Source organism: Bos indicus, chromosome 15, assembly GCF_029378745.1.
Source record: "Bos indicus isolate NIAB-ARS_2022 breed Sahiwal x Tharparkar chromosome 15, NIAB-ARS_B.indTharparkar_mat_pri_1.0, whole genome shotgun sequence".
In the NCBI taxonomy this organism is placed as follows: domain Eukaryota; kingdom Metazoa; phylum Chordata; class Mammalia; order Artiodactyla; family Bovidae; genus Bos; species Bos indicus.
In genome coordinates, this window is record NC_091774.1 from 1,482,576 (window position 1) to 1,494,727 (window position 12,152).

At 39.0% G+C, this 12,152-nt stretch overlaps 1 protein-coding gene across 1 annotated transcript; it reads right to left on the minus strand.

Moving 5' to 3' along the window:
* Window positions 1-529: 529 nt before the first annotated feature.
* Window positions 530-1,417, minus strand: LOC139187125 (olfactory receptor 4C6-like). Its single transcript, XM_070803134.1, has one exon. It carries the CDS (start codon window positions 1,415-1,417, stop codon window positions 530-532), a length of 888 nt encoding a protein of 295 aa, XP_070659235.1.
* Between the last annotated feature and the right edge of the window lie 10,735 nt (window positions 1,418-12,152).

Consider the following 12,152-nt stretch of genomic DNA (forward strand, 5'->3'; position numbering starts at 1 on the left):
GAAAATAAAAGCCAAGAAATAATTGCTAAAGTTTAGTTTCTGACATTGATACAAAGGATGTAATCAGATGAAGAGTTAAAGAGTTACCTAGAAGAAAGTCATCAGCGAAAACGTCTAAGGAGATGACAGTTCATCTGAAAGAAGGAAAAAAAAAAAAAGATAAAGCCAGAGAAGAAGAACTCTGGGAAAGAGAATTTCAGGAGTGGGTAGAGTAAGAAAAGCAAAAGCCACAAACTAGAAAAGGCTTGAATTATTCAAAATGCAGGAGAAAAATGTAGAGAGAGAAAGAGAAAGTGGGCAGAGCCTTGTGAGAAAAGGAATGGAGCACACACTGCACTGGGGAGAGAAAAGTAACAGGATTACAGAATCTTAGCCTGATTTGCTTGATTAAATGATGCCAGTGACTACTGTTTCCTCAATAGATTGGAATGAATGGGAGGGTAAAAGCACATTGTCCTTGTAAGAAAGAATTGCTTTTAGTATGTAAGCTAATGACCACACAACGCCCCTTGTTTCATTCACAGTTTCCTCATGGCATTTTCACCCCCATGTTCCTCAAGATGTAGATCAGGGGATTTAACATGGGTGCAATGATGGTAAAGGACAGAACCATCACTTTGCCTATGGGGTAAGTGACCACAGGCATCACGTACAGGAAAATACAAGGCACAAAGAAGATGAAAACCATCATGAGGTGGGAGCCACAGGTGGATAGGGCTCTACGCTGCCCTTCAGAGCTGCAGGACTTCAGGGAGCAGAGAATGACCACAAAGGAAGTGGTGAGGATGAGGAAGATGGCCACACACATCACCCCACTGTTGAGGATGACTAAGAGGCCCAGGATGCGGGTGTCCATGCAGGCCAGTTTCAGCAATGGAAACAAATCACACATAAAATGATCAATGATGTTAGGGCCACAGAATGGAATTTGATACATGAGGAGAAGCTGTACTGTTGCATGGGTAAAAAGCCCCATCCATGACCCTTTCAGTAATAGGCAGCACATCCACGGCCTCATGATGGTCATGTAGTGAAGGGGCTTACAGATGACCACGTAGTGGTCATAGGCCATCACGGTGAGAAGGATTATGTCCACCCCACCGAAGAAGTGGTCAATGAAGAGCTGGGCCATGCAGCCTTTGAGGGAGATGGCAGTGTTCTCAGAGAGGGAGTCCACAATCATCTTGGGGGCAATGATGGAAGAATAGGTGACATCCGTGAGGGAGAAGGATATAAGGAAAAAATACATGGGTGATCTCAGACTCTGACTTGTTATCACAGTTACCACAATGAGGATGTTTCCCAAAATGGTGGACATAGACATGATTAGGGACACAGCAGAGAGTATTTTCTGCAGCTCTGGATTCTTTGCAATGCCCAAAAGAATGAATTCTGTCACATTGTTGAGATTCCCCATTTACTATGGGCTGATCTAAGCTTCTGTCTCTGAGCTGGAAAATCTACAAAAGAATATGATTCTAAATTAGCAATTATTACTAATTTGGGATTTTTTATTTTTTGGACTCTCTCTCACACCCTCTTGACTTACCTTTTCCTTCAGCCATCAGAACAGCAACTTGCTGCAAACAATCGTATCCTGATAACACCTTGATCCTTATCATTCCCCATACAACACCTTTCACGAGTGTATCTCTTGCTTTTCTGACACTTGCTGCTTGAGACACTTAGAAGACCCTGCTTCATCACCCTGGGACATCAACCATGTGGTGATATGGAGAATTAACATACCTTTAGGAAATCCTAGATCACCAGTCGATAGGAGCCAGTGGATAAATGGTAACCAGCCTAGCACAATCTAAGATTCAGATTTGTTCCTCCCCTGTTTCACTCTCCCCCACTCACTGCCTTCATTTTCTTTTCCAAAATGAGCTAATGACACACAAGTCCTCTCAGCTGCTGCCTTTTACAAAGCTCAAACTAGGAAGCTGACCTTAATGTATCACTGGACATACGTAGTAACCTCAGAATATTTTATTTTAGCTCATTTCCTTCATATTCTTATTGATCACTAGAATGTTCTAGTTGAAGAGTCTGTAAAGCAAGTAGGTCATATCCCAAGGCCTCTTCACTTATTAAGAACTATACTCTTTTCATCTGCATTTCTTCCTATCAAAGTGGATTATTATTGCACTGTGACTATTCAATAAATCTCTCTTGTGTATCAGGCACTAGACTATCCCGTGAAGCATTTTCTTCATTTTATTTGTTTGTTTGTTTTTAATTTTATTTTATTTTTAAACTTTACAATATTGTAGAGATAAGATACTGAGGCAAAAATGGGTGAAAAAAATTACAGCAAGTTCCCAAAGATAATAAACATTGAAGCCAAGTTCAAGTCCAGGTTTTCCTGCATCAAAATCAGTATCAACAACATTGATATTGCTCCTTTTAGTATAATGTTGAGTACTCAACATGAAAGAGATACTGAGAATTCAATAATTTCTGTATCATGACAATACAGAGAGGCAAATTTATGCTTCCTGTGCTTATCTTACCCAGTAATTCTGCAATAAAATTCAATGATTAATTCAATGATGAGATTACAATGAAGAATATGTTTTATTATAAATATAATCCTGAAACCACGATTTATAACCTTTAACTAACCTCCCAAGATTCTAATTATTTTCCAAAAATATTGATTAAAGAAAACAAAAGCTTAAATCTCTTTCTTTGCTCTAGGAAGACCCAGATTCAACTTGGCCAGCCTCATTCCAGCAGACGAGCCTGAGTCAACATAAATCCTTTCTTCCATTTTGATATGTGAAGGGGTGCATCCAGATAAAGCCAAAGATTCTAAAGTACAATAAAAATATTAACAAAGCAATTAATCTATTTTGCACTCACTGTGTGACAGCAAGGTGTTTTGTCTGCTATTTGCATTATTACATTTATTTTCATATCACTTGGGACAGGGTACTGTCACAGATCTCATCTTGAGGATGAGGAAACAGAGGTTTAGACACAATGAGCATCCCAGTTAAAAAGAGCAGAAGTTACAAATCCATGTCATCTTGTTTTAAAACACAAATTCTTAGTTTTTGCCTTATACCACTAAAGAAGTGAATAGTGGCCTCCATTGACTAAATGCAATTATTACCACAGTTGGATGATGAGATGGTAAGACAAGTGCTTCATTAGCCAAGGTCTCTTTGCAAGGAATACTTAAGCAGAGGCTGTCTTGGGGGACCTCTGTTAGAGATGATTGCTTTAAATGGGGATGCAAACTACACAGTCTCTGAGATGCCTGTAAACACCTAAAACCCACTCTTAGGATTATCCCTCTTACTAAACAAAATTATACAACTTTCAGGACACTCTATGCAAATATACAATGTAGATTAGCTTCAACCACTCTCATCTCCAGTCTAAAAGTTTCAAAAATTTTAATAGCACAAATGAAGTAGAAAGGACCTGTTCTTGGAAATCAGGAAAGCTGGGTTTTATTCCAGGTTGTCCCTCTCACTCCTAGGTTATGTTGTTAAATTGTTCACTATTCTGGGCCTCAGTTTTCTCATCTAGATAATGAGGTAGCTATGGCACATTATTAGTGAACTCAGATTTGAAAGAGCCAGCATAGAGACTCTGTTCCTTTCAAACACAGCAGCTCAGCTCTTACCTACATTAAATGTTTACACTTCCAAGTAATGTTTCCTATGAACTATCTCATGGCTTCAAATATTTTAAAACAAAATACACTATACTAAGATAACAATGTCCTTCTATTTTAATATATATTGACTACTAGTTCACATCTAAGCTTCCTATTTTGAAATTCAAAACCCCCAACCAAAGTAGTAAACTTCACCTTTTTCTACAATTCTCTCTCACTGCCATAAAGCCCATGTTTAACTGTCAGAACACATTTGATTGTGTTTTGTACAGTGGGAAAATCCATAGGGTCAAGAATGAACAACATAATTCTCCTATTTATACAACCTATAAATCCCGTAAAAATAAAACAGTGCAACAGCAGTTCAAGTCACTAAGTCTTAAGGAGTTATTATTTGAGAATACTGTGCTAAAATATTTATGGTTATCTTTTTAGTTCCCACAAAACCATATGAAATAAGACCTAGCATTATCCTGATTTTCTAATGCAGTGAATAAGGTCTCAGTTCAGTTCAGTTCAATTCAGTTGCTCAGTCATGTCCGACTCTGTGACACCGCGACTACAGCATCTCACACCTCCCTGTCCACCACCAACTCCCAGAGTTTACCCAAACTCATGGCCATTGAGTCAGTGATGCCATTCAACAATCTCATCCTCTGTTATCCCCTTCTCCTTCCATCCTCAATCTTTCCCAGTCTCAAGGTCTTTTCAAATGAGTCAGTTCTTCCCATCAGGTGGCCAAAGTATTGAAGTTTCAGCTTCAACATCAGTCCTTCCACTGAATATGCAGGACTGATTTCATTCAGGATGAACTGGTTGGATCTCCTTGCTGTTCAAGTGACTCTAAACAGTCTTCTACAACACCACAATTCAAAAGCATCAATTCTTCGGTGCTCAGTTTTCTTTACAGTCAAACTCTCACATCCATACACGACTACTGGAAAAACCATGGCCTTGACTAGAAGGACCTTTGTTGATGAAGTAAGTCGTGAAGTCACTCAGTCATGTCTGACTCTTTGTGACCTCATGGACTGTAGCCCACCAGGCTCCTCCATCCCTGGAGTAATGTCTCTGCTTTTTAATAAGCTGTCTAGGTTGGTCATAACTTTTCTTCCAAGGAACAAGTGTCCTTTAATTTCATGGCTGCAATCACTATTTGCAGTGATTTTGGAGCCCCCCAAAATTAAGTCTGTCAGTTTCTACTGTTTCCCCATCTATTTGCCATGAAGTGATGGGACCAGATGCCATGATTTTAGTTTCTGGAATGTTGAGCTTGAAGCCAACTTTTTCACTCTCCTCTTTCACTTTCATTGAGAAGCTCTTTAGTTCTTCTTCCCTTTCTGCCATAAGAGTGGTGTCATTGGCATGTCTGAGGTTATTGATATTTCTCCTAGAAATCTTGATTCCAGATTGTGCTTCATCCAGTCCAGCATTTCTCATGACATACTTTGCATATAAGTTAAATAAGCAGGGTGACCATATACAGCCTTGAGGTACTCTTTTCCCTATTTGGAACCAGTCTGTTGTTCCATGTCCAGTTCTAACTGTTGCTTCCTGACCTACATACAGATTTCTCAGGTGTCAGGTTAGGTGGTCTGGTATTTCCATTTCTTGAGGAATTTTCCACAGTTTGTTTTGATCCACACTGTAAAGGTCTTTGGCGTAGCCAAAAGCATAAGTAGATGTATTTCTTGAACTCTCTTGCTTTTTTGATGATCCAACAGATGTTGGCAATTTGATCTCTGGTTCCTCCGCCTTTTCTAAAACCAGCTTGAACATCTGGAAGTTCACAGTTCTTGTATTATTGAAGCCTTGCTTGGAGAATTTTGAGCAATACTTTATTAGCATTGAGATGAGAGCAATTGTGGAATAGTTTGAGCATTCTTTGGCATTGCCTTTCTTTGGGAATGGAATGAAAACTGAACTTTTCCAGTCCTGTGGCCACTGCTGAGATTTCCAAATTTCCTGGCATATTGCGTGCAGCACTTTCACAGCATCATCTTTTAGGATTTGAAATAGCTCAATTGGAATTAGTGTATATAACTTGCCCAAAGCCATTTGATACCTATGTAATTAAGTTGATACCTCAGCTCACTGACCACAGCCCCTCCACAAATTTTACACATTGTCTCACTAACTGTCATGAAAATCAAAGGAAGAGGCATGAGAATGTTTGGAGAGCACTATCCAAATATTCATTATGATTTTCTTCCATTCCTATAAGCTCCTGGCCTCCACTTCCCATGTTCACGTCATTTGTTAAACTAATCCATTACACTCATCTCTCTGCCTCACATCATCTTCCAAATCTCCTTCACCTGTTATTCTGGATATTTGTTATTTGTATCTGTATAGCTTGCATATCAGAAGTAATTCATTTATTTCCTTAGTTAGCTAAATTTTTTTAAAAAGATTAATGCTTATTAAATAAATTTTTAAAATGATGCAGCAAAAAATTGGAGGTCTTTCTTAAGAAACATTTAACCAGTTCATCAGATTTTTCAAAAGATAAAGTTTAAAGAAATATCAAATTTTCCAAATCAATTTATAATAAAGGAAAATATACTATACAGTCCATGGAATTATATAGGCCAGGATACTGGGTTGGGTAGCCATTCCCTGCTTCAGGAGATCTTCCTAACCCAGGGATCGAAGTTGCATCTCTTAGGTCTCCTTCATTGGCAGGCTGATTCTTTACAACTAACATCACCTGGGTCTATTAAATACTAAATTGACTAAAAGGGTATCAGCTTAATTATTCCTGAACAGTTAGCAATATATAAGTTTCTGAACTGACTTTAAAAGAAACCTTCAAAAGCAACTTGTTTCCTAAAATGCTCTTCTAGCCAAAAGTAGAATGTTTATAATTAAATAATTTATTTTCATAAATTGTAAAAACAAGACATGCCCCACGAGGAATAGCTTAAATAGATAGATATATAGAAAGGTTAAAGTCAAAAACCTTCTCCCAACCATAAGCACTCACTCATTTGATCCTCTATTAACAGTTTAGTAAATGCTCCTAAGATATGCATTTGTTTTTGGTATATATATATCATCATTGATGTGTTTTACTCTATATGAACATATGCAAAATATAATAATTCACTTGAAATTCTAATTATAGCTTGTGGAACATTATCTGTCAATATTGATGAATTTTCCTTGATTTTAATTGTTACGTATTATTCCATGTCATTGTTACAACATAATTCCTTTAGTCCATTTTTGCTTGAAATTTATTTTTAGTTTTAATATTTTACCTTATACACAGATACACAATGAACACCACTTACAGACATCTTCACTTATTTCTGTTGGAGAAATCTATGTCATCATCAAAACAAAAATTACACATATGTTTACATTTGACAGATTCAGTAGCATTGTTCTCAAAATCCTGAAGTATCGTTTATACCCCAAAATAGTGTATTAAAAACTAATTTTTCCCACAGCTTTGCCATCACTAAATATTAGGAACCTTGAATATATTAAAAATAATGATGTAGAAAATCACCTCATTTTAATTTGAATTTGCTTAATCATTCATTCTTAGAATCTCATTGGTGATATAAACAACAAATGTTAGTCTCCAGAATTAAAGCTGTGCTGCGTGCCTGTGAACTCATTCATTCAGTTGTGTTCAACTCTTTTGCGACCCCAAGGACTGTAGCCCACCATGTTCCTCTATCCATGGAATTTGCCAGGCAAGAATACTGTAGTGGGTTGTCATTTCCTCCTGCAAGGGATCTTCCCAACCCAGGGATTGAAACCATGTCTCCTGCATTGTCAAGCAGACTCTACCCTTGAGCCACCAGGGAAGCTCAAATTAAAGTGATATGATATAATATATATATAGAGAGAGATGATCTATATGTGCTAAGTCACTTCAGTCATGTCCAACTCTTTGTGACTCTATGGACTGTAGCCAGCCAGCTCCTCTGTCCATGGGATGCTCCAGGCAAGAATACTGGAGTGGGTTGCCATGCCCTCCTCCAGGAGATCTTCCCGATGCAGGGATAGAAGCTGTGTTTCCTGCGGCTCCTGCATTACAGGCAGATTCTTTACCACTGAGCCACCATCTATACACATATCCTAATCAAACTAATAATAAATTATTTAGTATATTCTATATATCAGATATTTTGCTATTACTTAATGTATGTTTTCTCACTTAGTCCTCACATCTAACTCTAATGAGACACATTGTATGACTGAGATGAAGCCAAATGATTAATTTGCTCAAGGGTATACAGTCAGTAATTAACAAAGCCTGGATATGAACCCAGGAAGCCAATTCTAAGTTGTTATGTGTCTCTTGTGTCTGAATTTCTCATGGAGCTTAATGATTTATTCAATAAAATCTTGGATAACAGGAATTGCTAGCAAGGTATTTAGGGAGAGCCCCTGGGTCATCATTTTTAAGGAGCAACAGTGTCCTGTTTCTTAGAAGACTCATGAGCAAGCACAGGCATGAGCTATTCCATATGCTATTAGGAATGTGTATTCTTCTCTTATAGTTTTTCAGTTCAGTTCAGTCGCTCAGTCATGTCTGACTCTTTGCGACCCCAAGGACTGCAGTACACCAGGCCTCCCTGTCCATCACCAACTCCTGAGGTTTACTCAAGCTCATGTCTGTTGAGTTGGTGATGCCATCCAACCATCTCATCCTCTGTCATCCCCTTCTCCTCCCGCCTTCAATCTTTCCCAGCATCAGGGTCTTTTCAAATGAGTCAGTTCTTTGCATCAGGTGGCCAAAGTATTGGAGTTTCAGCTTCAGCATCAGTCCTTCCAATGAATATTCAGAACTGATTTCCTTTAGGATAGACTGGTTGGATCTCCTTGCAGTCCAAGGGACTCTCAAGCGTCTTCTCCAACACCACAATTCAAAAGCATCAATTCTTCAGTGTTGTTTTCTTTATAGTCTGACTCTCACATCCATATATGACTACTGGAAAAACCGTAGCTTTCACTAGACATCAATCGACTGTCTCTAATGAAAGACTTTAAAAGGATTGTTTCTGTCCCTAAGTCTTCCTTCCTTGACTCACCATCCTTGAAAGAGGAATAGACATGTAATTATATACATCAGCATAATTTTGGATAGAAATTATTATATCATTGTAGATATAAAAACTAATGCTTTCTTGAAATGACTCCAGAGGCAGGGTACTTCAACCCTGAACAGCCATTTGCTTAACCCTCAGGACCAATGCAGACACCACCCTTATAGACAGAGTTCCTTAGAAATAAACATCTGTGTTTTAACATATACACACACACACACAAATTTAATATGTATTATTTATATATGTATATAAATTTAACATATAAATAACTAGAATCAATAATTTATCAAAACAGAAAGAAAAAATAACAAATAAGGTCTTTGTCAAAGGTGACTAATAGAAAAGGAAAGGCAGGGAGGTGGTCTTAAGATGGCAGAGGAATAGGATGGGGAGACCACTTTCTCCCCCACAAATTCATCAAAAAAACATTTAAATGCTGAATAAATTCCACAAAACAACTTGTGAATGCCGGCAGAGGACATCAGGCACCCAGAAAAGTAGCCCATTGTCTTCAAAAGGAGGTAGGAAAAAATATAAAAGACAAAAAGAGAGACAAAAGAGGTAGGGATGGAGCTCCATCCCGGGAAGGGAGTCTTAAAAAGATAGAAGTTTCCAAACACCAGGAAACACTCTCACTGCCGAGTCTGTGGCGAGCCTTGGAAGCACAGAGGGCAACATAACTGAGAGGAAAAATAAGTAAATAATTAAAACCCACAGATTACATGCCCAATGGCGACTCCCCCAGCGGAGAAGCAGCGCAGATGCCTGCATCCGCCACAAGCTAGTGGGGACTGGGCAGGGAGGTGCAGGCTGCATTGCTTAGAGTAAGGACCAGGCCTGACTGCCCCAAGGGCAATCTGAGGGAACTAACTTGGGCTAGCAAACCAGACTATGGGATAGCTACCACACAAAAAGCCCTAACCTAAGACACTGCCAAGCACTCAAAGAACAGAGCTAGTGGGCTGAAGACCATCCCCCTCTGGTGACAGGCAGCCAGAGCCAGAAGGGGACAATCGCAGCCCCAGAGAGGCATTATCTACAAAACTGTGAGCAGTCTTCTTTGCTAAGACTTCTTGGGGTTCTGGACAGTCAACATCCGCCTGAGAAGGTGTGCCGGTTGTACACTCAGAAAACCAAGCGGCAGGGACGGGGGAGGCGATAAGTCGCAGCTACTGCACTCGCCAAACACCTCACCACCTGAGCTGCTCGGACCTGAGAAAGGCACAAAATGCAGGCCCAATAGAGTCTGTGCCTCTTAGGGCTACCTGAGTGCCTGAACCTGAGCAGCTTAGACCTGGGAGGTGCATGCAGCCCAGGGCTGGCCTTGAACGGTTCCTGGAAGAGCAACCTAGAGGCTGAGCAGTGTGGGCAGGGAGGGCACACGTGCCATGAGCGGAGGCAGGCCCAGTGTGGCAGAGACACTGCAAGCACATGCCAGTGTTATTTGTTTGCAGCGTCCCTCCCTCCCCACAGGACGACTAAACAAGTGATCCTAAAAAATGTCCATCATCGCCCCCTTCTATCAGGGCGGAAATCAGACTCTGAGGAGACCACCAAACAGAAGAAGTTAAAACAGAGGGAACCGCTTTGGAAGTGACAGGTGCAATAAATTAAAACCCTGTAGTTAGTACCGACTACATAGGAAGGGGCCTATAGATCTTGAGAAATATAAGCTGGACCAAGGAACTATTCAAAAATGAAATGACCCCACACTGCCCACAACAACACCAGAGAAAGTCCTAGATATATTTTTACTATTTTTTTTAATTTTTAAGTCCTCTATTACTCCTTTAATTTTCATTTTTATAACCTACTATTACTTTGAAAAAAAAAAGGCCCTATTTTTTAAAGCAAACTTCATATATATATATATACATATATATGTATATATATATATATATATAATAATTTTTGTGACTTTTTTTTCCTTTTCTTTAATATTGTATTTTTTAAAATCCAACCTCTACTCTAGATTTTTAATCTTTGCTTTTTGGTATTTGTTATCAATTTTGTACCTTTAAGAACCCAGTCTTCAGTACCCATTTTTACTTGGGAGCGAGATTACTGGTTTGACTGCTCTCTTCCCCTTTGGACTCTCCTTTTTCTCCACCAGGTCGCCTCTATCTCCTCCCTCCCCCTTCTCTTCTCTACTCAACTCTGTGAATCTCTTTGTTGTTCCAGACGGTAGAGAACACTTAGGGAAATGATTACTGGCTGGATCTGTCTCTCTCCTTTTGATTCTCCCCTTTATCCTCCTGGCCACCTCTGTCTCCTTCCTCCCTCTTCTCTTCTCTGTATAACTCCATGAACATCTCTGAGCGGTCCAGACTGTGGAGTGCACATAAGGAAGTGATTACTGGCTAGCTTGCTCTCTTCTCTTTTGATTCCACCTCATCTCATCTGGGTCACCTCTAACTCCCTCCTCCCTTTTTTTTTCTCCATGTAACTCTGTGAACCTCTCTGGGTGTCCCTCACTGTGGAGAAACTTTTCATTTTTAACCTAGATGTTTTATCAATGGTGCTGTATAGATGGAGAAGTCTTGAAGCTACTGTGAAAATAAGACTGAAAACCAGAAGCAGGAGGCTTAAGTCCAAATCCTGAGAACACCAGAGAACTCCTGACTCCAGGGAACATTAATTGACAGGAGCTCATCAAATGCCTCCATACCTACACTGAAACCAAGCACCACACAAGGGCCAGCAAGTTCCAGAGCAAGACATACCACATAAATTCTCCAGCAATTCAGGAACACAGCCCTGAGCTCCAATATACAGGCTGCCCAAAGTTACTACAAAAACATAGACATCTCATAACTCATTACTGAACACTTCATTGCACTCCAGAGAGAAGAAATCCAGCTCCACCTACCAGAACACCGATACAAGCCTCCCTAATCAGGAAACCTGGACTAACCACCAATACAACCCCACCCACAGTGAGGAAAGTCCACAATAAAGAGAACTCCACAGACTGCCAGCATACAGAAAGGCCACTCCAAACACAGCAATATAAACAGGATGAAGAGACAGAGGAATACCCATCAGGTAAAGGAACAGGACAAATGCCCAACAAACCAAACAAAAGAGGAAAACATAGGGAATCTACCTGATAAAGAATTCCAAAAAATGAGAGTGCAAATGATCCAACATTTTGAAATCAAAATGGAATCACAGATAAATACCCTGGAGAAAAGGACTGAGAAGATGCAAGAAAGGTTTAACAAGGACCTAGAAGAAATAATGCAAAAATAATGCATTATAATAATTATATATTAATATATTACATTATATAATATATATAATTATATATATTATATCATATATACTTATAGTATTGTTATATTATTTTATAATATAAATTTTAATATAATAAAATTATTAGATTATAATACTTTTATAATTTTTATACTTTTTAATATATATAATTTTATAAATTTATAAAATATATA

Bases quoted from the DNA above. Each gene is read 5' to 3' on its own strand.
- LOC139187125 (XM_070803134.1), bottom strand. From the start codon at position 1,417: ATGGGGAATCTCAACAATGTGACAGAATTCATTCTTTTGGGCATTGCA.